Source organism: Thamnophis elegans, chromosome 3, assembly GCF_009769535.1.
Source record: "Thamnophis elegans isolate rThaEle1 chromosome 3, rThaEle1.pri, whole genome shotgun sequence".
NCBI classification, from domain to species: domain Eukaryota; kingdom Metazoa; phylum Chordata; class Lepidosauria; order Squamata; family Colubridae; genus Thamnophis; species Thamnophis elegans.
This window is the reverse complement of record NC_045543.1, coordinates 148,108,725-148,133,900: the sequence shown is the minus strand read 5'-3', so window position 1 is coordinate 148,133,900 and position 25,176 is coordinate 148,108,725. Positions and strand designations below refer to the sequence as shown.

The 25,176-nt window shown below is 46.0% G+C and overlaps 1 protein-coding gene across 2 annotated transcripts; it reads right to left on the bottom strand.

The window, feature by feature from the left end:
• Positions 1–1,945: 1,945 nt before the first annotated feature.
• Positions 1,946–24,967, bottom strand: TPGS2 (tubulin polyglutamylase complex subunit 2). Of its 2 annotated transcripts, XM_032213790.1 has the most exons (7): positions 24,837–24,967; positions 19,998–20,077; positions 12,223–12,310; positions 9,850–9,981; positions 5,842–5,955; positions 3,667–3,827; positions 1,946–2,323 (listed from the first exon to the last, which is right to left on the bottom strand). In XM_032213790.1, the coding sequence occupies exons 1-7, from the start codon at positions 24,907–24,909 to the stop codon at positions 2,078–2,080; spliced, it is 894 nt and encodes a 297-aa protein (XP_032069681.1). In that variant the 5' UTR covers positions 24,910–24,967; the 3' UTR covers positions 1,946–2,077. The 2 variants fall into 2 exon arrangements, with proteins under 2 accessions (XP_032069681.1, XP_032069682.1); XM_032213791.1 differs by lacking the exons at positions 1,946–2,323; positions 3,667–3,827; positions 5,842–5,955 and adding an exon at positions 8,857–8,925.
• Between the last annotated feature and the right edge of the window lie 209 nt (positions 24,968–25,176).

The following is a 25,176-nucleotide window of genomic DNA, read 5'->3' as shown; positions in this document are numbered from 1 at the left end:
GGAAAAAGGGAGAAATATAGAAGAGAAAAAAATGTGAGTGAATGTGGGAAAGGAAGGGGGGAGAAATATGAAAGAGAAAAAATGTGAGTGAATGTGGGAAGGAATGAAAGAAGGATGGAAGGAAGGAAAAAGGGAGAAATATGAAAGAGAAAAAATGTGAGTGAATGTGGGAAGGAATGAAAGAAGGATGGAAGGAAGGAAAAAGGGAGAAATATAGAAGCATAGAAGAGAAAAAATGTGAGTGAATGTGGGAAGGAATGAAAGAAGGATGGAAGGAAGGAAAAAGGGAGAAATATGGAAGAGAAAAAATGTGAATGAATGTGGGAAGGAATGAAAGAAGGATAAAAGGAAGGAAAAAGGGAGAAATATAGAAGAGAAAAAAATGGGAGTGAATGTGGGAAAGGAAGGAAGGGAGGAATATGGAAGAATGGAAGAGGAAAAATATGGGAAGGAAGGATGGAAGGCTCTTTTATACTCCTAAGCCTACTTGGGGGGTGGGGGGGGGAGACGTGTCCTATCCAGAGACAGAAAAGGGGTGAAAGATTGGGAGAAAACCCATTTTGTGCCAGTCCAGTTTTCCTGCCCCACAACCGTTTTGGGGGGAGAGGGGGCGGCGTGTCATAAAATACAGAAAATTGTGGACTTCCAAGTGTAACCATCCAAATTTGCAAGTACAGAGAGTCCTCGGGTTATGACAATTGAGCCCAAAATTTTGAGGGTTGCTAATTGAGAAATTTCCTTGCCACAGTTGTTAAGTGAATCCTCGCAGTTGTTAAGCAAGGTAGTCCTCAACTTACAAGAGTTTGCTTAGCGAGGGCTCAAAGTTACAACGGCACTGAAAAAAAGTGACCTATGACCATTTTTCACACTTACGACCATTGCAGCATCCCTGTGGTCACATGATCAAAATCCAGACGCTTGGCAGCTGACTCGCATTTATGACGGTCGACGTGTCCTGGGGTCACGTGATCCCCTTGCGATCTTCTGACAGATGAAGTCCATGGGGAAGCTGGATTCACTTAACGACCATGTGACTAAAAACCACAGTGCTTCACTTAACAACCGTGGCGAGAAAGGTCGTAAAATGGAGCAAAATCCACTTCGTCAATTTCTCACTTAGCCACGTAAACCTCGAGTTCAATTCTAGTCATAAGCCAGGGACTCCCCGTAACATGGTCGTTAAGCGAATCTGGCCTTGACTTTGCTTCACAAAATGGGATGAGGTGACCCCAAGAATGCTGCAACCGTCATAACTGTGAGTCAGTTGCCAAGTGCCTGAATTTTAATCACACGATCCTGTGGAGACACCACAACGGCCGCCAGCGCGAAAAACAGTCATACGTCACTTTCCGGTGCTGTTACAAGCGACCGACGGTCATAGGAGCCGAGGTGGCGCAGTGGTTAGAGTGCAGCACTGCAGGCTACTTCAGCTGACTGCAGTTCTGCAGTTCGGCTGTTCAAATCTCACCGGCTCAGGGTTGACTCAGCCTTCCATCCTTCCGAGGTGGGTGAAATGAGGACCCGGATTGTTGTTGGGGGCAATATGCTGACTCTGTAAACCGCTTAGAGAGAGCTGGAAGCCCTATGAAGCGGTATATAAGTCTAACTGCTATTGCTATTCAGCGTGGCAAAACAATCGCAGATCCCTTTTTGTTCAGGGCCGTCGTAACTGTGAACAGCTGCTAAGCGAACTGTTGCAAGTTACGGGCTGCGTGGATTCGCTTAGCAACCGTGGCGAGGAAGGTTCGTAAAACGGGACAAAGAGCCCCCTCGCCAAATTTCTCCGTGGCGAATGCCGGTTCGCCTCCCAGCAGGGGTTGGATCAGAAATCCGTGCAAATAGGGGAACGAACGCATTAAAAAGACCCCTTTCCCCCCACCCTTTGTTGAGTTGTTTGCAGGCATACCCCCCCCCACCCCACCCAAAAAAAAACACCAGCCAGGGGTTCAAATCAAGTCAATAAATAATTCAGCAATAAATATGAAGCCCTGCAGAGGCAAAAGGGAAGGCTGGGCGACTGGGGGAGAGGGTTGTGGTGGTGTGAGGATGGGTGGGGGTGGGGGGGTCCAGAGGGAGCTCAAGGCTGCGTCTCCCGTCTTTTTGACAAGCTCCCAGCCTGCGAAGTGGTCCGGGGCGACCCTCCCGCCGCCGGGTTCTTCTGGGAGGCGGCGGCCTGGGTGGGGGGCCTCTTCTTCACCAGGGAGGCCTTGTTCTTGTTGCGGAAAACCTTGTTGGGGTCCAGCTTGTTGACGACGGAGGCCTCGTCCGCTTCCCACAGCTGCTCCGTGTGGACCGTGATGGGCTTGTACATGTTGAACCATTGCTGGAGGAGGGAGGGAGAAGAGAGTTAGGCGGGCCGGGGGGCTGGGGAGGGGGTGGGGGAGCAGGGAGGGGAAGGGGAGCAGGGGAAACTTTGTCTCCCCTGGAGCTTTCTGGGCATGGCTGTTTTTCCTGCAGGCGTTTCATGACCCAACTAAGTAACGTCATCAGCGCTGGAAGAGGGGCGGGTTTGTGGAGAGGAAGAGGACTCTGGGGTCCTTGGTGCTCTCTGAGCTTGGGGGTTTTCTTGCAGACGTTTCATGACCCAAACTAGGTAACATCATCAGTGCTAGAAGGGAGAGAGGAGGAGGATGGGAGGAAGAGGAAGGGAGGAGGAGGAGGAGAAAAATGGGAGGAAGAGGAAGAGGAGGAGGAAAAGAGGAAGAAGAGAAGAATGGGAGGAGGAAGAAGAAGAGGAGGATGGGAGGAGGAAGATGGAAGGGAGGAGGAGGAGATGGGAGGAGGAGGAAGAAGAGGAAGAGGGGGAGGGAGGAGGAGGAGGAAGAGGAGAAGGACTCTGGGGTCCTTGGTGCTCTCTGAGCTTGGGGGTTTTCTTGCAGATGTTTCATGACCCAAACTAGGTAACATCATCAGTGCTAGAAGGGAGAGAGGAGGAGGATGAGGAAGAGGATGGGAGGAGGAAGGAGGATGGGAGGAAGAGGAAGGGAGGAGGAGGAGATGGGAGGAGGAGAAAGAGAAGAATGGGAGGAGGAGGAAGAAGAGGAAGAGGAGGAGGAGGAAAAGAGGAAGAGAAGAAGGGGAGGAGGAAGAAGGGGAGGAGGATGGGAGGAGGAAGAGGAAGGGAGGAGGAGATGGGAGGAGGAGGAAGAAGAGGAAGAGGGGAAGGGAGGAGGAGGAAAAGAGGAGGAGGAAGAGGAAGAAAAGAAAGAGGAGAATGGGAGAAGGAGTAATAAGAGGAGGAGGATGGGAGGAGGAAGAGGAAGGGAGGAGGAAGAGATGGGAGGAGGAGGAAGAAGAGGAAGAGAAGGAGGGAGGAGGAAGAGAAGAATGGGAGGAGGAGGAAGAAGAGGAAGATGGGAGGAGGAGGAAGAGGAGGATGGATGCTCCCTGAGCTTGGGTCAAAACAGACAAAGCTTTCCCCTGACAGAACAATTAACCAGGGGAACATCTTCCCACCAGGAGTGGTGAGTGCTCCATCACTGGAGGTTTTTAAGAAGAGCCTGGACAGCCATCGGTCTACCATGGTGTAGGATCTCCGGCTTGAGCAGGGGGCTGGACTAGAAGACCTCCAAGGCCATTCCCGGCTCTTGTCCTTCTGTATTCAGCCTCCGAGGGCAGATTGGCAGCTCCAACCAGGCTTCCCAAGAAGGGAGGCCCCGCTCTCACCTTGGCCTGGGGGCTGAGGCCGTAGCCGGTGAAGAAGTATTGCCACTGGGGGAGCCCCAGGTGGGTGATCATAAGCCGGTAGTAAGCGATGAAGGAGCTGGTGAGGAAGTGCCAGTAAAGGGCTCGGTCCAGGAACCAGATTTCCGATGCTGGGCTGGGAACTAAGGTGAAGGAGACAGAAGAGAAGGCCAAGAGTTAGGAAAACGGGTCGAAAAATCTTTTCTTCCTGCAGCAAAACTTCACTGCCTCCATTCAGACATTCCAGCCTGTTTCCCTGCCAGCTCACGAATGCAAATGCAGAATATCTGCTGTGTTCTGACCCAGCTGCTCAAACACGGCAAACCCTCTGATGTGAACTCAAACGATTCCTTGATTAGAAGCGCCAGCAGCCCCGGCAAAAGGTTTCATTCGCAGGCTAACAAGTCTGTCCATCTGGGGGATGAATAATTGTCTGCCACACTTACTCATCTCTGCCCTCTTCCTTTTATCCCCAGAGCTCAGGTGGGGCTTTGCTAGCAGCAGTGGCTCTTCCGTCCTAAGGACTGGCCCATAGATTTCCACTGCTCTCCTCTCCTCTGGCTTCTGGGCATTCGCGCGTCAGGCAATGGACTCAGCTGTTCCTCCTCTTCCTCATCAGCCACCTCCAGACCTGGGGGCGGTTGACTCTCCATCTGAGGGTTGACGGACGGCCCAGGCTCCAACCCCCCCCTCCTTCCCCTCAGAGCTCTCAGGTTGCCTTGATGCTAATCTTGACTCCCATGCCTCCTCCTCCGCCTCCCCCTCTGATTCGGCTTCTATTGTGGCTGACCGGCCACAACAATTTGGCTGAGTTAACTGAAATTTGGTTCGTTAGGAGTGAAAAATCTCTCTAGGAGGCAGTGAGTTCTAGTTCCATCTTAGGGATGAAATCCGGGTGGGTGACTGAACCAATCACCAGCAGACTGTGAATTCTAGTCCCGCCTTAGGCATGAATGTTGGTTGCGTAACCTTAGGCCAGTCATACTGTCAGTCCAATCTACCTCACAGGGTTGTCATCGTGGGGAGCTGGAGGAAGATATGTTGGATATGTTTGACAGCCTGAGTTATTTGTAAAAACAATAAAGGCAGGAGATAACCAACTAACTAACTAACACACCTACCTAAATTAACTAACCAACCAACCAATCTACCTAAACTAACTTACTAACCTAAACTAACTTAACTAACCAACCAAACTACCTAAACTAACCTACCTACCTAAAGTAACTAACCAACCTGCCTAAATTAACTAACTAACCAACCATTCTACCTAAACTAACTTACTAACTAACCTAAACTAACTAAACTAACCAACCAAACTACCTAAACTAACTAACCTACCTAAATTAACTAACCAACCTAAACTAACTAGCCTACATACCTACCTAAACTAACCAATGTACCTAAACTAACTAACCAACCTAAACTAACTAACCAACCTACCTAAATTAACTAACTAACCAACCAAATTACCTAAACTAACTTACTATCCAACCTAAACTAACTTAACTAACCAAACTACCTAAACTAACTAATGTACCTAAATTAACTAACTAGCCTAAACTAACTAACCTACATACCTACCTAAACTAACAAACCAACCTACCTAAACTAACTAACCTAAACTAACTATCCAACCTACCTAAATTAACTAACCAACCTACCTAAACTAACTTACTAACTAACCTATATTAACTTAACTAACCAACTACCTAAATTAACCTAACCTACCTAAATTAACTAACCAACCTAAACTAACCTACATACCTACCTAAACTAACCAACCAAGGTACCTACCTACTTATCTAAACTAACTTAACTAAGGGCATGTCCACCTTCCCCAAAACTGGCCAGCCAATCAGACCCATAGAATTTCCCACCTTGTCTCCCTCAACGTCCGTAAAGGTCTCGGCTTCCCCAGTGGAACCCTCATGACTTGTCAAGGACCCCACAATAAGGGTTGAAAATAAACCATGATTCTTCTCACTGCTGTGCTGTTTCTGAAAACTGTCAAGTTCGGACCCAGCCTTGACCACGATTTGTGGCTTAGGTTAGCAGTGCTCCGATTCATCCAACACTGAAACCCAGAAGCCGTGGTTTACAAACCACGACGGTTACGTTCGCAATGCCGATTTAGATCCCGGTTGGTGAACGTACAGGGGGGGTTGTTCTTGTAGACGAGGCAGACTTTCCCGTTGCCTGCACAGGAGTCCAATTCGAATATCAGACACCGGGCGTCCAGGTGAGGCCTCTTCGGTTGCTCCTTGTTACCTGTGGGAGAAACAGCCAAGAAAACTGTCAAGAGTTTTGGAACATTTGAAGCCCATGTCCAGGATCCGTCTGTGTGTGGTGGCTCTTGATGCACTGACTCCAGCCTCAGTCCACTCCTTGTGAAATCCCCCAACACTTTTGAATGGCCTTTCCTGACAATCCTCTCCAGGCTGCGGTCATCCCTGCTGCTTGTGCACCTTTTTCTTCCACACTTTCCCCTTCCACATAACTTTCTATTAATGTGCTTTGATACAGCACTTTGGGAACATCCAACTTCTTTTGCAATTACCTTTTGAGGCTTTCCCTCCTTATGGAGGGTGTCAATGATGGTTTTCTGCACAACTGTCAGGTCAGCAGTCTTTCCCATGATTGGGAGTCCTACTGAACCAGGCTGAGAGACCATTTAACACCCTTTGCAGGTGTTATGGCTTAATTAGCTGATTAGAGTGGGACACTTTGAGCCTAGAATATTGCACCTTTTCACAATATTCTGATTTTCTGAGATGGTGGATTTGGGGTTTTTATGAGCTGTAAGCCATAATCATCACAATTATGACAAATCACGGCTTGAACTATCTTGCTTTGCATGTAATGAGTCTTAGCTCATATATTAGTTTCACCTTTTAAGTTGCATTACTGAAATAAATGAACTTTTGCACGATATTCTAATTTTTGGAGTTTAGGCAGTTACATTAACCTCTAAGCCACAAGCTCTCCCCCCTTATCAGCTGAGCCAAGGAAATGATTAAGTGTTATGTCAAAGCCCCTGGTATGCCCAAATATGGCAGGGAGTATACTGCTCCCCTTTTCCTTGCCACCAGAAGTAGAGGATGCTCCATCACTGGAGTTCCAAAGGTCCTTCTTTTCAACAGGCAACTGGGCTTTCTTGTTTTTTCTTTGAAGATGTTTCGATTCACATCCAAGAAGCTTCTTCGGCTCTGACTGGATGGAGGGGAAGGGAAGGATTTTATATTCCTTGCAGACAGCTGGTCATTGGCCTCCTTTCAGAGGGTCGTTGAGGTCACTTGGAGGTTCGTCTGTAGTCTTCAGGTTCACCTGAGTCATTTGCACTACTACTAGATGACCTCGGAGGTCATCTAGTCTAACCCCTTGCTCGTGTTCGAGCAGGAGACCCTTATAGCAGTGGTTCTCAACCTGTGGGCCGGGACCCCTTTGGGGGTCGAACGACCCTTTCACAGGGGTCGCCTAAGACCATCGGAAAACACATTATTTTCGATGGTCTTAGGAACCGAGACACCAATTTTATGGTTGGGGGTCACCACAACATGAGGAACTGTATTAAAGGGGTCGCGGCATTGGGAAGGCAAGTGGTTGCCCAATCTCTTTTTAAAAGCCTCCAGTGGTGGACCATCCACAACATCTGGAGGCAACGTGATTGTGCTGATGCTATGTATTATCATATATGGTGGACTTGTAAAAAAAAGTCAAAGCTTTTTGGATAAAAATATGGTGGATTATTCAAAATATTCTTTTTTTTATTAAACATTTTTGAAAAAAAAACACAAACTTTTACAAATGTTTAGTTCCCACCCTCCACCCTCCCCACCAAACTCCCCCTCCCCCCCCCCGATTTCCCAGAACCAATACAGGGTATAAATCTTTAACGAAGAGAATCTAAGGTACAATTTAAAAAAAAAAAAAAGATGGTGAACAACATATTTCCATTGAACTCTAGCTCCTCCTTGCTGGACTAACTCTGAATAATTTATAATTCCTAATCTCTAATCGTAAACTATCTGGAGTTTCTTAGTCCCATATTTGTTTTGAGTACAATCTTTTCCACTCCAATTTGTACCTCTCGTTTGAATGGTCCTTAAGATTTGCAGATATTTCGGCCATCTCTGCTAAGTTTGTTACTTTCAATGTCCATTCTTGAATAGTAGGCAAATCTTCCTTCTTCTAGTATTGCGCCACCAACAATCTAGCTGCAGTTATTAAATGCAATATCAGATTAATCTCTACAACTGTACAATCAGTAATTATGCCTAACAGAAATAACTGAGGGGTAAACTTTATCCTTTTTTAAAGAACATTTTGCATAACCCACCATATTTTAATCCAAAATGCTTTAACCTTTTTGCAAGTCCACAATATATGAAAATATGTAGCATCCATACACTCACATCTCCAGCATTTAGGTTGTAAGTTCGGATACATAGAAGCCATTTTTTTATGATCTAGATGCCATCTATAAAACATAGAAATTTTCTCTCAAATTTTCTTAAATATTAAATATTTAAATATTCTTAAAAAGAGGATAAAGGTTACTCCTCAGTTATTCTTGCTAGATATAATTACAGACTGTACAGTTATAGAGACTAACTTGATTCTGAATTTAACAACGGCAGCAAGAGTGTTGGTGGCGCAGTACTGGAAGAAGGAAGAATTGCCTACTAGTCAAGAATGGACATTAAAAGTAACAAACTTAGCGGAGATGGCTAAAATATCAGCATATCTCAAAGACTATTCAGATGAGAAATACAAGCTGGAATGGAGAAGATGGATTTATTATATTCAAAATAAATATGATAGCTTATGAATGAATGAAGAAGGAATGTTACAACTTATCTAAAGTTAGCTTTACAAAAGGGGAGTTAAAGTATAAGTGAAGGTACGATGCTAAAGTTAGTTTATTTTAGTGTATGATTGTTAAATGTTTATACCCTGTATTTTGCTCTGGGAGGTTAGGGGAGGGGAGGTGGGGGGGGGAAGTGAGATTGGAGGGGAGGGAGGGAAGGGGAAAGGTATATAATTGTAAAACTTATTAAAACTTTTAATAAAAAATAAATAAATAAAAGCCTCCAGTGGTGGAGCAGCCACAACTTCTGGAGGCAACTTCTGTTCCCCTGGTTGATTGTCCTCACTGTTAGAAAATTTCTGCTTAATTCCAGATTGCGTCTTTCCTCGATTAGTTTCCATCCTTTGTTTCTTGCTCTGCTTTTCAGGTGCCTTTATATAAAAATAATAAAAGTGGGATAAAAATCTAATCTAATAATACTAAATAACCTTTGTCCTAAAGAGCTTTTGATCTTTGTGTCAGCTTTGTCAGCTATGACCAGGGGGGCATTTGCCCAGGTTCGCCTGGTGCACCAGTTGCGACCCTACCTGAACCGGGAGGCCCTCACAACAGTCACTCGTGCCCTTGTGACCTCTAGGCTGGAGTACTGCAATGTGCTCTACATGGGGCTGCCCTTGAAGAGCATCCGGCGACTTCAGCTAGTCCAGAATGCGGCCGCGCGAGTGATTGTGGGTGCACCTCGGTTCACCCACATAACACCTATCCTCCGCGAGCTGCGCTGGCTACCTGTCGATCTCCGGGTGCGCTTCAAGGTGCTACTTGCCACCTATAAAGCCCTTCATGGTAGTGGGTCTGGATACTTGAGAGACCGCCTCCTGCCAATTACCTCCTCGCGACCAATTAGATCACATAGATTAGGCCTCCTCCGGATTCCATCTGCCAGTCAGTGTCGACTGGCAACCACGCGGAGGAGAGCCTTCTCGGTTGTAGCTCCGACCCTTTGGAACGATCTCCCCGTGGAGATTCGTACCCTCACCACCCTCCAGACCTTCCGCGCAGCCCTTAAAATCTGGCTATCCCGTCAGGCCTGGGGCTAAAGATTGTAATCCATCCCCACCCGAATGGTATGAATGTTGTGTTCTTTTTAATTATGTATTGTGCTTATGTGTCATTGTTTGTATCCCCCTTTCCCTATGAGTTGTAAGCCGCCCTGAGTCCCCCCTGGGAAAAGGGCGGCCTATAAATAAACTTTTCCAATTCCAATTCCAATTCCAAAGGGAGTGGAGATCTTATAAATGTCTCTCTCGCTCTCTCTTTCTCCCTGTGTGTATGTGTTTGTGTGTGTGCATGCATACCTTCCTCCTCGTCAGAGTCCTCCAGGTCAGCCAGAGTTGGCGCACTGGGCAAAGTGTAGGCCGGTGAAACGGTAAGCCGGTTCAGTTTGGAGATGCTGTTAATCGTCATGCAGCCCAGGGAAACTGGGTTATCTTAAAAGAGGAAAGAACCTGGTTTGTGCAATATGCAACAGCCAAACCTTAAATCCCAAACATGTTAAGAGACTCCACACACCCACTCCACGGTCGGATGAGGAGAGCACCTCTTTCTCCTTCTGCCCTGGCCACTTTTTACAGAGGCACAATTGAGAGTGTTTTAACAAACTGCATCTCTCTTTGGTTTGGTGGCCGCAGCGCCTCAGATAGAAAGTCCCTACAGAGAGTGGTGAGGACAGTGGAGATGATTATAGGAAACTCACTTCCCGTTATTCAGGATGCTGCTTTATAAGCGCTGTGTGCTTAGAGCTCGAATCATCGTTGGAGACCCCCAGACACCCACTTCACGGTCTGATTCGGTTGCTCCCCTCTGGGAGGAGGTTTCGAAGGATTTCTAGGAGGAGGTGCAGCTTCTATAACAGCTTTGGTCCCTCTGTCATCGGTCTGGTAAACTCTCAAAATTCGTTTTTCTTGGCACCTGCATCCAAACTAGACTGTGTTGCTTCTCTGTGTCACAGAATATAGGTGGGGTATATGCATAATTTTGCTATGTATTTATTTATTTTGGAGTTAGTGACCCTTTGAGAGCTGCATGCAACAAAATTTCGTTTTAATATGTGGGCCGATTCGTGTACATTCAAAGTGACCATAAAGTTATTCTCAGTTCTAAAGTAAGATCCCCCAGGATTATTTCGCTCTTGAATGCATTGCATTTTCTCAAAAATAAAAGGAGGGGAGCATGAAATTTAACCGAAAGAAACAGAACGATTCATCTTAGGACCCCTTGCTTAGTAAATTAGGATGGACCCCCCACAAAAGGCACAGGAAGTCCTTGACCTATAACAGTTCATTTAGTGACAATTCGAAGTTACAACACTGAAAAAAGCGACTCTGGGCCGTTTTGCACATGGATGACCGTCGCAGCCCCTGGGACATGTGATATATATTCGGACGCTTGACATCTGACTCCCATTTGTGACGGTCTGCAGAGTCCCAGGGGATCATGTGATCACCCTTTGCGACCTTCTGACAAGCCAAGTCCGTGAGGAAACAGGATTCGCTTAACGACCGTGTGACTCATTTAACCACTGCAGGGATTCAGTTAAAAAAATGTGGAAAGGAAAGTCGAAACACGGAGCAAAATTCACATCACAAATGTCTCACTTAGCAACGTAGATTTTGGGCTCAATTGTGGTCATAAGTCCAGAACTACTTGTACTTATGACCCAGTTCTGACGTTATCAAGTGACCATTATTTGACGTCCTCGGCAACCTGCCTGCATTTGTGGTTCTTTGCGGGGCCCCATGAACACAATTTATGAAAGTTTTGCCAAAAAACCACATTTACTTCTGGTTTTCTGCAAAAATGTCCCACAGCGAACGATGAAACCCATCGTTTGTTGCTTAACAAAGCAGTCAACCATGTGTCCGACCTTGTTTTACGGCAGTCATTAAGCGCCTCACCATAGTCTTTAGTGAGTTGCTAGGCCAACTGTGGACTCAATTAATGACCACTGGCGATTTGCTTAAGGACCACAGCAAGAAAAAGCTCATAATACAGGTCATCTTCGAGTTACAACCCCCATTGAGCCCGGAATCTCCATGGCTGAGCAGCACCGTTGTTAAGTGAGTTCTGCCCCATTTTACGACATTTCTTGCCACAGTCGTTAAGCGAATCGCTGCAGTTGTCAAGTTAGTCACAATGGTCGTTAAGCGAATCCGGCTTCCCCAGGGACTTGTCAGGAGGTTGCAAAAGGGGATCATGTAACTGCAATCGTCATAAAGATGAACCCTTTGGCAAGCGCCGAAATTTTGATGATGCGACCACCCAATGGTCGTAAGTGTGAAAAACGGTCATCGGTCCCCCTTTTTTTTCAGTGTTGTTGTGATTTCCAAACCGTCACTCAACAGATGGTTGTAAGTCGAGGACTACCTGTAATCAGGTCTGGCACAACGTGACTCGCTTTACGACTGATAGGACCTTAGTGGGTAAGCTGCATTACGGCTGTAAGCCGAGGACTACCTGTAGTTTTTTCCAACATGGGAGCAGAAATATACTTCCTTGAATTAGAATGACAGAATCAAAAGGGCGGGATGGGGACCTTGGAGGTCCTCTAGTCCAACCCGCTGCGTAAGCAATGAGTTGTTCTTCCATAACGGACAATCGAAAACCTCGAGGAGATGGAGGTCCAAATAGATCAATGACCTGGGATCGAGAAGGGGGCCGGAGACCCTTACCATCAAACTTGACGTTCCAGGTCATTCGGAAACCGTCGGTCATGAGGTAAAAATTCTTCAGATCTTCCGGTAGGACGCAGGCGTTTTTCTGCAAGCGAAGAGGAAGGGAGAGGGACGAGAACAGAAAGCTGTTAGGATTAAGAAATGGCGTCCTGCGGCCAACACACCAGGGAAAAGTCAGGTGTAGACAATAGCAATAGCAGTTAGACTTATATACTGCTTCATAGGGCTTTCAGCCCTCTCTAAGCGGTTTACAGAGTCAGCATATCGCCCCCAACAACAATCCGGGTCCTCATTTCACCCACCTCAGAAGGATGGAAGGCTGAGTCAACCTTAAGCCGGTGAGATTAGAACCGCTGAACTGCAGATAGCAGTCAGCTGAAGTGGCCTGCAGTACTGAACCCTAACCACTGCGCCACCTCGGCTCAAGGTTGGAAAAGGAGGATAACACTTAACAGTAGTAACTGTGAGGGGGATCTTGGAGTCTTAGTGGACAGCCAGCTAAATAGGAGCCAACCGTGGGCGGCGGCAGCCGAAAAAGCCAATGCAATCCTAAGCTGCATTAACAGAGGGATGCAATCAAGATCAAGGGAGGTACTACTACCACTCTATAAAGCCTTAGTAAGGCCACACTTGGAATACTGCATCTAGGTTTGGTCATCACACTATAGTAAAGATGTGGAGACTCTAGAAAGAGTGCAGAGAAGAGCAACAAAGATGATTAGGGGACTGGAGACTAAAATATATGAAGAACGGTTGCAGGAACTGGGTAAGTCTAATTTAATGAAAAGAAGGACTAGGGGAGACATGATAGCAGTGTCCCAATATTTGAGGGGATGCTACAGAGAGGAAGGGCTCAAACTATTCTCCAAGACACCCGAAGGCCAGAGAAGGAAGAATGGATGGAAACTGACCAAGGAGAGATTCAACCTGGAAATAAGGAGGAATCTTCTGACAGTGAGAGCAATCAACCCATGGAACAGACGTTGCCTTCGGAAGTTGTGGGAGCTTCATCCCTGGAGGTTTTCAAGAAGAGACTGGACTGGCCTCTGTCAGAAATGGTGTAGTAGGGTGTCCTGCTTGGGTGGGGTGGGGAGTTGGACTAGATGACCTATAAAGTCCCTTCCGACTCTGTCAATCTGCTAGAGGAATGCAAAACCTACGAAGCAGGAGTTGAGCCCAGGAAAACGGGACAAGGTGAGGAAGAACATCAAGACACGTTCCGTCTTGATTCCCTTTGGTATAAAGACAGAGGGATGGAGAAACACTGCCAGGCTTTCGAGGTTCGTCAGTTGTAATGCTATATTGTAATGAAGTATTATTATTATTTTTTGCCAAACACCTGACAGTGAGAACAATTAACCCGTGGAACAGTTTGCCTCCAGAAGTTGTGGGTGCTCCAACACTGGGGGGTTTCAAAAATAGACTGGACAGCCATTTTGTTGTCCATGGAATAGGGTCTTGAGCAGTGGTTTGGACTAGAAGACCTCCAAGGTCCCTTCCAATTCTGTTATTCTGTTAATTAACCAGCGGAACCATTTGCCTCCAGATGTTGTGGGTGGTCCAACACAAGAGGTTTTTAAGAAGAGCCATTTCTCCAGAAAGATTTAAGGTCTTCTACCTGAGCAGGAGGCTGGACTAGAAGACCTCTGAGGTCAATCCCAACTCTGTTATTCTACTTAGTTTGGCCCTGACAGTCTTCAAATTTTAGTCCTGAAATAGCCAATGGTTGCGTTTGCCGCGGCTATATTTTCTCCCCGCTGACCCTCTGGCATTCTTGAAGGCCGGAGTGAGTGCTAACCCCTTTGAACTGGGGGGCCCCCTTAGCTTAGCGGCCATCCAGCTATCTTTGACCAGTTCTCAGCTGTTCGGACAACTGCCCGCTGTCCATTCTCGGCTGGATTCCCCTGGGGACCTAAATCACGTGTCCCTCCAATTCGACCTTTTGAAAACTATGGGCCACTGAGATGGTTGTTGTAAAATCTCAAGTGTAAAAATATTGGCCTGAGTTACAGATGAGATGAATACCTGGTAGACAGAATTCCCCCCCCCCTATTTTCCTCCCCCCAAAACTAAGGTGCGTCTTATACTCTGAAAAATATGGTAACTCTTGTAAAATTTGTCCAAAACTCGGAAAAAGCTCACCCTCCCTTCTTCTCTCTCTCTCCAGAGAGAGAGGGAGGGAGGGAGGGAGGGAGGGAAGAGGAGGAGGAGGAGGAGGAGAAAAAGAAGAAGAAAAAGAAGAGGAGGAGGAGGAGGAGAAGAAGAAGAAAAAGGAGGAGGAGGAGAAGAAGAAAAAGAAGAAGAAGAAGAGGAAGAGGAGAAGAAGAAAAAGAAGAAGAGGAAGAGGAGGAGGAGGAGAAGAAGAAGAAGAAAAAGGAGGAGGAGGAGGAAAGAACGGTGAGCTTTTTCCCAGTTTTGGTCAAATATTACAAGAGTTACCGTATTTTTCAGAGTATAAGACGCACCTTAGTTTTTGGGGAGGAAAATAGGGGGAAAAAATTCTGTCTACCAGGTATTCATCTGGGTAGCATCCTTAGTGTGGTCAGCTTCAGCACATAGGTTTGCTGGTTTTGAGCGCGCGCGCACACACACTTTTAATCCCCTGGTTGGGGATAAAAAAACAGCTTCTAAAGCACAGCTGATCGCTGGAGAGAGAAGCAATGAGAAAAGCAGAGGAAGCACGGGAGATCACTTCACTCTTTAGCGCTTCATTAGGGCTGAAAAACAGTTTCAAAACAACTACATTTGGAGTATAAGATGCACCCAAAATTTCAGCCTCTTTCAGGGGGGGGGGGGAGTGCATCAGATACTCCAGAAAATACGGTAGTTCATGCAGAAGGAGTAAGGGTGGGCGTCGGGGTCATATTGCTTGTTGCTGCTCATTTGATTTAATTTAAAAAAAACAAACTTGATTGCTTTAGAGCAGTGGTTCCCAAACTTGGCAACTTTAAGACTTGTGGACTTCAACTCCCAGAATTCTCCAGCCAGCTGGAGAATTCTGGGAGTTGAAGTCCACAAGTCTTAAAGTTGCCAAGTTTGGGAACCACTGCTTTAGAGGAGATTTTACGCTGCAAGGAGAGAACAGACTGTACTGTTTCAAGAGCAAAATAAAGTCAAACTCCAAGGAAATTCCAACCCACCCTCCTAAAAAAAAATAAAAAGAAAAAAAGAGCCAGCTTGGTCTTTCTAGCGCTAGGCTAGAAAGTGGGAGAGCATGAGTTCAAGTCCTGCCCGAAAGGCTGGGTGACTATGAGCCAGGACATCGTAAATTCTACTCCTGCCTTAGGCTCGAAAGCCCACTGGATGAAATCTGAGCCAATCACCAGGAGACTGGAAGTTCTAGCCCTGCTTCAGGCGTGAAAGCTGGCTGGAAGACTTTTAGGCCAATGACTAGGAGAGGGTGAGTTCTAGTTCCACCTCAGGCCTGAAAGGACCGTGGATGGCTTTGAGCCAACGCTGGGAGTTCTAGTCCCACTTTAGACATGAAAGCTGCCTGGATGACCTTCGGTCAATCACTAGGAGAGAGGGAGTTCTAGTCCTGCCTTAGGCACAAAAGCCAACTGGATGAATCTGAGCCAATCACCAGGAGACTGGAAGTTCTAGCCCTGCTTCAGGCATGAAAGCTGGCTGGAAGACTTTTGGGCCAATGACTAGGAGAGGGTGAGTTCTACTTCCACCTCAGGCCTGAAAGGACCGTGGATGGCTTTGAGCCAACGCTGGGAGTTCTAGTCCCACTTTAGACATGAAAGCTGCCTGGATGACCTTCGGTCAATCACTAGGAGAGAGGGAGTTCTAGTCCTCCCTTAGGCACGAAAGCCAACTGGATGAATCTGAGCCAATCACCAGGAGACCAGGAGTTCTAGCCCTGTTTCAGGCGTGAAAGCTGGCTGGAAGACTTTTGGGCCAATGACTAGGAGAGGGTGAGTTCTAGTTCCACCTCAGGCCTGATAGGACCGTGGATGACTTTGAGCCAACACTGGGAGTTCTAGTCCCACTTTAGACATGAAAGCTGCCTGGATGACCTTCGGTCAATCACTAGGAGAGAGGGAGTTCTAGTTCCATCTCAGCAGTTGGGTGACTTTAAGCCAACACCAGGACATTTCAAATTCTAGTCCTGCCTTAGGCGCGAAAGCCAACTGGGTGAGTCTGAGCCAATCACCAGGAGACTGGGAGTTCTAGTCCTGCTTCAGACATGAAAGCTGCCTGGGTGACTTTGGGCTGATCACTAGGAGAGGCTGAGTTCTAGTTCCACCTCAGGCCTGAAAGGCAGATGAATGACCTTGGGCTGGTCATTCTCTCGCAGGCCAACCCACCTCACAGGGGGGTGGGTGGAAAAAGGAGTAGGCAGATGTGCTGGTTCGCCCCCTCAAATTATTTGCAAGAAGATTAAAAGGCGGATACAATTAATTAAATGAAATAATTAAATGAGGCTGCCAGGGAATCGGTTTGCCCAATGCGTTGCTCCTCCCATCCGCTCAATTGTTGGGAAGAAATAAAACAGGGTGGGGGCCATTCTCTCCCCCCAGCTCCTCCCCAGCACCTTCCTTTTCTCTTCTATACTCCGTCCAGCTAAAAAAAACAACAAGGGACTCTTAAGTAAATCACCGCAATGGTTAAATTAATTAACATCTGGCTTCCACGTTGACTTGGCTCGTCAAGGAGGTCGCAAAAGGGGATGGCCTGACCCAGGGACACTGCCACCGTCATAAATACGAGTCGGTTGCCAAGCGCCTGAATTATGACCGCGGGACCGTGAAGGATGCTGCGTTGGTTGTTAAGATACGTCATCGGTCACTTATTTCCGTTCAAACTTCAAACGGTCACAATTGTTTGCTGAGTCCAGGACTAGCCGTGTGGGTACCCTATAAAAGAGCTGGCATTTCTACCAGGGATGACAATGATCATCTAGTAGAGCTTCCTACTGCAGGAGCAGTATACCACACCATCAGTCCTACCAGCCTCAAAGAAAAGGCAAGGGTTCTGTTTCGTAGGCTAGCCAGATGTTTCTCGGAATGCCTGACAGGCTGTGTTGTGGCCCATCAGCCACTGCCCCCCCCCCCCAGCAGCCCAATCAGAGGACGAGGAGGGGTGGGAGTCAGGGTCAGCATTAAGAGAACCTGAGAGCTCCGAGGGGGAAGAGGGAATGGAGCTGGCAGAGAGAGAGAGAGAGACAGAGGGAGAGCCTGGGCCGTCCTTCAGCCCTCAGATGGAGAGTCAACAGCCCCGAGGGCTGGAGGTGGCTGATGAGGAAGAGGAGGAACAGCTGTGCCTGGCGTGTGGATGCACAGAAGGCAGAGGAGAGGAGAGCAGTGGAAATCTATGGGCCGGTCCTTGGGAAGGAAGAGCCACCGCTGCTAGCGAAGCCCCACCCAATCTCTGGGGATAAAAGGCAGAGGACGGAGAGGAATAAATGAGCCGGACAACTATTCATCTTCTGGCTGGACAAACTTGTGAGCCTGCGGTGAGATAGAAACTTTTTGCCGGGGCTGCTGGCGCTTCTAATAAAGGAACCTTTTCAGTTCACGTCGAAGGGTGTTTTTTTCGTTTTTGGGGAGCTGGGTCAGAACAGGCGGCTGCTCAGAAAATACAAATAAAATGTGGGGATTTGCAGATTTCCTGCCATTTATTTTTTTGAATTTGTTCGTACAGTGTCAGCATTTTTAAAATTAGCCATTTAATCCTGCACCAGGAGTGTCATCCACACCTTTTCGGTCTCTTCCTCTCCTCTCGAATTGACCACAGGAGGAAGGGAAAACGAAGGGGAACCCTGACCTCCAATGGCAAAAAGTGGGAAGGGGGGAAAAGTGATGCTTTTTTAGAGGAGTTTGACTCCTGGTGCAATTTTTTAATCTGTATCCCACCTTTATTATTTTTAAATTTTAATTCAAGGTGGTGAAGATATCCAACACACCTTCCTGCTCCTATTTTCTGCATAACAAATACCCAGTTGGACTGTCGAGGGACTGGCTGAAGATCATCCAGCCGGTTTTCACGCTTAAAAAGGGACTAGAACTCAGTGTCCTGGTGATTGGCCCAAAGTCACCCAGCTGCCTTTCACGCCTAAGGCGGGATTAGAATTCACCGTCCCCTGGTGATTGGCCCAAAGTCACCCAGCTGCCTTTCATGTCTAAGGCAGAACTAGAACTCACAGTCTCCTGGTGATTGGCCCAAAGTCACCCAGCTGCCTTTCATGCCTAAGGCGGGACTAGAATTCACCATCTCCTGGTGATTGGCCCAAAGTCACCCAGCTGCCTTTCATGCCTAAGGCGGGACTAGAACTCAGAGTCTCCTGGTGATTGGCCCAAAGTCACCCAGCTGCCTTTCATGCCTAAAGCGGGACTAGAACTCACTATCTCCTGGTGATTGGCCCAAAAGCATCCAGCTGCCTTTCATGCCTAAGGCGGGACTAGAACCCACAGTCTCCTGGTGATTGGCCCAAAGGCATCCAGCTGCCTTTCATGCCTAAGGCGGGACTAGAACTCCTGGTGATTGGCCCAAAGTCACCCAGCTGCCTTTCATGCCTAAGGCGGGACTAGAATTCACTGTCTCCTGGTGATTGGCCCAGTCACCCAGCTGCCTTTCATGCCTAAGGCAGGACTAGAGCTCACCGTCTCCTGGTGATTGGCCCAAAGTCCCCCAGCTGCCTTTCATGCCTAAGGCGGGACTAGAACTCACCGTCTCCTGGTGATTGGCCCAAAGTCACCCAGCTGCCTTTCATGCCTAAGGCGGGACTAGAATTCACTGTCTCCTGGTGATTGGCCCAGTCACCCAGCTGCCTTTCATGCCTAAGGCAGGACTAGAGCTCACCGTCTCCTGGTGATTGGCCCAAAGTCACCCAGCTGCCTTTCATGCCTAAGGCGGGACTAGAACTCACCGTCTCCTGGTGATTGGCCCAAAGTCACCCAGCTGCCTTTCATGCCTAAGGCGGGACTAGAACTCACCGTCTCCTGGTGATTGGCCCAAAGTCACCCAGCTGCCTTTCATGCCTAAGGCGGGACTAGAACTCACCGTCTCCTGGTGATTGGCCCAAAGTCACCCAGCTGCCTTTCATGCCTAAGGCAGGACTAGAGCTCACCGTCTCCTGGTGATTGGCCCAAAGTCCCCCAGCTGCCTTTCATGCCTAAGGCGGGACTAGAATTCACTGTCTCCTGGTGATTGGCCCAGTCACCCAGCTGCCTTTCATGCCTAAGGCAGGACTAGAGCTCACCGTCTCCTGGTGATTGGCCCAAAGTCCCCCAGCTGCCTTTCATGCCTAAGGCGGGACTAGAACTCACCGTCTCCTGGTGACTGGCCCAAAGTCACCCAGCTGCCTTTCATGCCTAAGGCGGGACTAGAATTCACTGTCTCCTGGTGATTGGCCCAGTCACCCAGCTGCCTTTCATGCCTAAGGCAGGACTAGAGCTCACCGTCTCCTGGTGATTGGCCCAAAGTCACCCAGCTGCCTTTCATGCCTAAGGCGGGACTAGAACTCACCGTCTCCTGGTGATTGGCCCAAAGTCACCCAGCTGCCTTTCATGCCTAAGGCAGGACTAGAGCTCACCGTCTCCTGGTGATTGGCCCAAAGTCCCCCAGCTGCCTTTCATGCCTAAGGCGGGACTAGAACTCACCGTCTCCTGGTGATTGGCCCAAAGTCACCCAGCTGCCTTTCATGCCTAAGGCGGGACTAGAACTCACCGTCTCCTGGTTTTTAGCCTGTTGCCTTAACCACTAGTCCACACTGACTCTCCGTTATGCAAGGGAGCAGACTAAATGCCAAGCGGAGGCCGCCGTACCTGTTCCCAGGAGAGGATTGCGTGTCGTTCGGCCGGTTCCTTTTCCACAAACATGACTTCGGTAACTCCTGGAGAGGTTTCTGCGACAACAGACAAGACAACAACTCCAGACATACAGTTGCCAAAGGGGGAAAAGTAAAGAGGAGAAGTAGGGGAAATAACCTGGGAAAGATTTTCACACGTTGAAAAAGACGAAGAAATTTCTCCTTTTCAACTCTGGCAAATACATCACTGCAAGAAAAAAAAACCTGATATATATATATATATATATATATGTATGTATGTATGTATGTATGTATGTATGTATGTATGTATGTATGTATGTATGTTATATTTATGCTGATAAATAAATAAAGGGAGACTAGGCTAGCTGATGAGAGCTAAATAGCTTGAAATAGATCTATACTAGTCTCCCTTTATTTATTTATCAGCATAAATATAACAAATGTAACAAAAAAGGCAACAGTAAAAAATATTGGGTTTCTGTCTGGATGGTCTCTTGTGACGAGCCTAATGACAGAGAGTGGAAGTGTGACCTTCCTCCCATACTTGGGCATACCAGGGGTTGTGACTTTAAGTATATACCTCCCACCCTGGCTGGCTGATAAGGAGTCGTTCTCTGTAGCTCAAATGGTTAACTCCCTGCCTGGGAGGCAATAGAGCACAGGTTCGATTCCCAAACTTGGGTATGGCTAGCTGATGAGAGCTAAATAGCTTGAAATAGATCTATACTAGTCTCCCTTTATTTATTTATCAGCATAAATATAGCATAAATATAGCATATATATATATATATATATATATATATATATATATATATATATGTATATGTATATGTATATGTATATGTATATGTATATGTATATGTATATGTATATGTATATATATATATGTATATATATATATATATATACACACACACACATATACACACACACATACACATATATATATTATCTATCTATCTATCTATCTATCTATCTATCATCTATCTATCTATCATCTATCTATCTATCTATCTAGTGTTTTTTTATTTGTGCTGATAAAATAAATAAAGTGGGACTAGTATAGATCTATTTCAAGCTATTTAGCTCTCATCAGCTAACCATACCCTTACTGGGATTCAAACCTGGGCTGTATTACATACTAGGCAGAGATCTTAGCCATTAGGCCACAGGCTCTTATCCGTTATCAGCGAAGCGAAGTAAAAATCTATCTATCTATCTATCTATCTATCTATCTATCTATCTATCTATCTATCTATCTATCTATCTATCTATTTGAATGATACTAGAGTGTCTATAAAAGGGATGCGGTGGCTCAGTGGCTAAGACGCTGAGCATGTCGATCAGAAAGGTCAGCAGTTCGGCAGTTCGAATCCCTAGCACCGCATAACAGAGTGAGCTCCCATGACTTGTCCCAGCTTCTGCCAACCGAGCAGTTCGAAAGCATGTAAAAATGCAAGTAGAAAAATAGGAACCCCCTTTGGTGGGAAGGGAACAGGCTGTCCGGTTTTGAAACGGAGATGAGCACCGCCCCCTAGAGTCGGGAACGACTAGCACGTATGTGCGAGGGGAACCTTTACTTTTTACCTTAAAAGTGTCTATTCATTTTGCAAGAATCCAGTTTGCCATTTTTTTCAGATAATTTTCAGAGAATAGAAGAAACCTTTTTTTTCAGCCCAGCTCATCACACGGGATGATTGTGATGGGGAATTTTTACTGACACAACCACCTTGCGATGTAGGCCAGGCTAAGCGAAAGCTACGGGTTCAAAGATCCCCACAGAGGGCAAAGAAGGAGGATTCGAATATGGGCCACTCCCCCCAATCCAGGGCTTTAATCACTACATCACAATGGCCATATCGTATAGTTCAGTGGTGTCCAATCTTGGCAACTTTAAGACTTGTGGACTTCAACTCCCAGAGTTCCTCAGCCAGCAAAGCTTGGACACCACTGGTATAGTTCACAGAGGCAGGTGTGGGGATAATGGGAGATGTAGTCCAAACACGGAGAGCATCTGGATAGGGAAAGTTGATAGAAATCATTAGAAATTCCATATCCTGATGACAGGTAGCTGTTGTCTTACCGCCGCAATTGCGAACCTAAGGGGGATGTTAAGTCTTTCCTCATTTTGTGACCATTTTTGCCATGGTTATTAAGTGAATCCCATGCTCATTAGGCGAATCTGGCTTCCTTCATTGACTTTGCTAGTCGCACGCCTGCTGGGAAAGTCGCAAATGGTGATCATGTGATCGCAGGACATCGCAACCACCCTAAATACATGCCTGAATTTTAATCTCCGATACAGTCACGGTCATAAGTGTGAGGACCAAGTTGTTAAGTCCTGTGCCACTGCAACTTCAAACCGTGGCTAAATAGCAATAGCAGTAGACTTATATACCGCTTCATAGGCCTTTCAGGCCTCTCTAAGCGGTTTACAGAGAGTCAGCATATTGCCCCCAACAATCTGGGTCCTCATTTTACCCACCTCGGAAGGATGGAAGGCTGAGTCAACCCTGAGCCGGTGAGATTTGAACCGCTGACCTGCTGATCTAGCAGTAGCCTGCAGTGCTGCATTTAACCACTGCGCCACCTTGGCTCTTATGAATGGCTCCAATAAAGGAGAATATTTGTAGCTGAAATGAAGAGGTAGTCCTCAAACATATGACTACAACTGAGCCCAAAGTGTATGTCGCTATGTGAGGAATTTGTGAGTTTCGCCCCCATTTTACGATTTTTCTTGCTCCAGGTGTTAAGTGAATCCCTGCAGTTCTTAAGTGGGTAACCGAGTTGTTAAAGTGAATCTGGCTTCCCCACAGATGTTGCTCAGCAGGTCGTAAAAAGAGGATCATGTAACACCCCCCCCTCTGGATGCCGCCACCGTCATAAATGTGAGTTAGTGGTCAAGCATCTGAATGTACATCACGTGATCACTGCGATGGACATAAATGTGAACGGTGGTCCTAAGCCACTTTTTCAGTGCCGTTGTAACTTTGAATGGTCACTAAGCGAGGACTAGCTGCACTGTGTGAAGACTTGATTCGAAAAAAAATCCTAAAAGTAGTTGGTGACCCAAAGGGGAAGGTGGGCTCTTCACTGGAGGCATTGGAAGAGACGCTTGGAGAACCTCTCTCTGTCTTTGAGATCCTTCGATCTCGATCCCTGCCCCGAACAGGGGGTGGACTGGATGATCTCAAGGATTCCTATCTCCTGCTATGGCGTGATGTAAATTAGGCTTGAGGTGGGGAGTCCCCAAGAGCGCAGCCTCTCTGGGTTAGGCAGATCTGCCCGCACTGTCTAACTGGGATTGATTCAGCAAGCCATAGTTAAACAAGCCTTGGTTTAGCAGAAACCACAAATCTAAGGGGTTGCGATTTAGCCGAGCCTCCATTTTTAAAACGGTGGGAAATTTTCTCGGGTGCAAAAGAAGGGGAAGAAAGATCTCGTGAAGGGAGCAAAAAATGCAAAGTGCAATACGTGTACAATAAAAAATAAATAAAATAAAAATAAAATGATAAAGATAAATAAAAATAAGCCAAAAAAGTAAAATAAAAAATAACAATAAAACGATAAAAATAAAGTTTAAAACTAAAAATAAATAAGATAAATGTAAAATAAAATAACAATAAAGGTAATAAATAAAAATAAGCCAAAAAAAGTAAAATAAAAAAATAACAATAAAATGATAAAAATAAAGTTTAAAACTAAAAATAAATGAGATAAATGTAAAATAAAATAACAATAAAGGTAATAAATAAAAATAAGCCAAAAAAAGTAAAATAAAAAATAACAATAAAATGATAAAAATAAAGTTTAAAACTAAAAATAAATAAAATAAATATAAAATAAAATAACAATAAAGGTAATAAATAAAAATAAGCCAAAAAATAAAATAAAAAAATAACAATAAAATGATAAAAATACGGTAAAAACTAAAAGTAAATAAGATGAATATAAAATAAAAATAAAATAACGATAAAAATAATAAATAAAAATAAGCCAAAAAAAGTAAAATAAAAAATAACAATAAAACGATAAAAATAAAGTTTAAAACTAAAAATAAATAAGATAAATGTAAAATAAAATAACAATAAAGGTAATAAATAAAAATAAGCCAAAAAAGTAAAATAAAAAATAACAATAAAATGATAAAAATACGGTAAAAACTAAAAGTAAATAAGATGAATATAAAATAAAAATAAAATAACGATAAAAACAATAAAGAAAAATAAGCCAAAAAAGTAAAATAAAAAATAACAATAAAACGATAAAAATAAAGTAAAAACTAAGAGTAAATAAGATAAACGTATAATTAAAATGATAAAAATAATAAATAAAAATCAGCCAAAGAAAGTAAAATTAACGATAAATCGATAAAAATAAAGGAAAAACCAAATATAAACAAGATAAAAACAAAAAAACCAAAATAAAATAAAAATAAATTAAATGTGAATTAAATTAAAAGATGGTATAGGAAAGGGATATCCATTAGGATAGCCCAGCTGGAATCTTCAAATGGGGAATCCAAAAATCAAACTTATTTTTTTTCCCCCTGCTTTGCATTCTCATCCTGGCAGGTGAGAATGGATGGGAGACCACCACGAGATCCTGGGGCAAAGCCAGAACATGGGAAAATAACAATCCCAGCATCGGGAAGGGCAGTTTGGGGGACAGTTGGGAGAGGCTGAATCCCCACCCCCCCCCAATCGCCTCCCCGGGAAAAGCCAGTCCTTTCTTGTTGCTGCCCGCGGAACTCCCTGCCACTTGATCCTGGCAAGGCCCCGGCCGGACCGTCTCCCTGGCAACGCGAAGGGGGCGGGACCCGGCTGCCACTCACCCAGGAGGCGGGTCACCCCGAGGGTGAGCTTCTCCAGGTAGGGCTTCACGCCTTGCAGACCCCGTTCCTCCATCTCAACCGCCCCTCAAAAGCCACTCTTTTGTCCCCTCTCGCCACTCTTAACCTCCTCCTTTCCCCCCCCTCCCTGCGCCGCATTAACTTCGTTGACTCGCGACGCTCGACGGGAGCAGTAGTCCCCCTTGAATTACCGATTCCTCGGACGAGAAGGAAAGGAAAAACCAAAAAGAAATACACCTCCCACAAAGCCCCGCGGTGGGTTTTCCCCCCCCACCTTCTGCGGGAGACAACCATTGGCTGTTTGGCGAGACTCCGCGTTGCC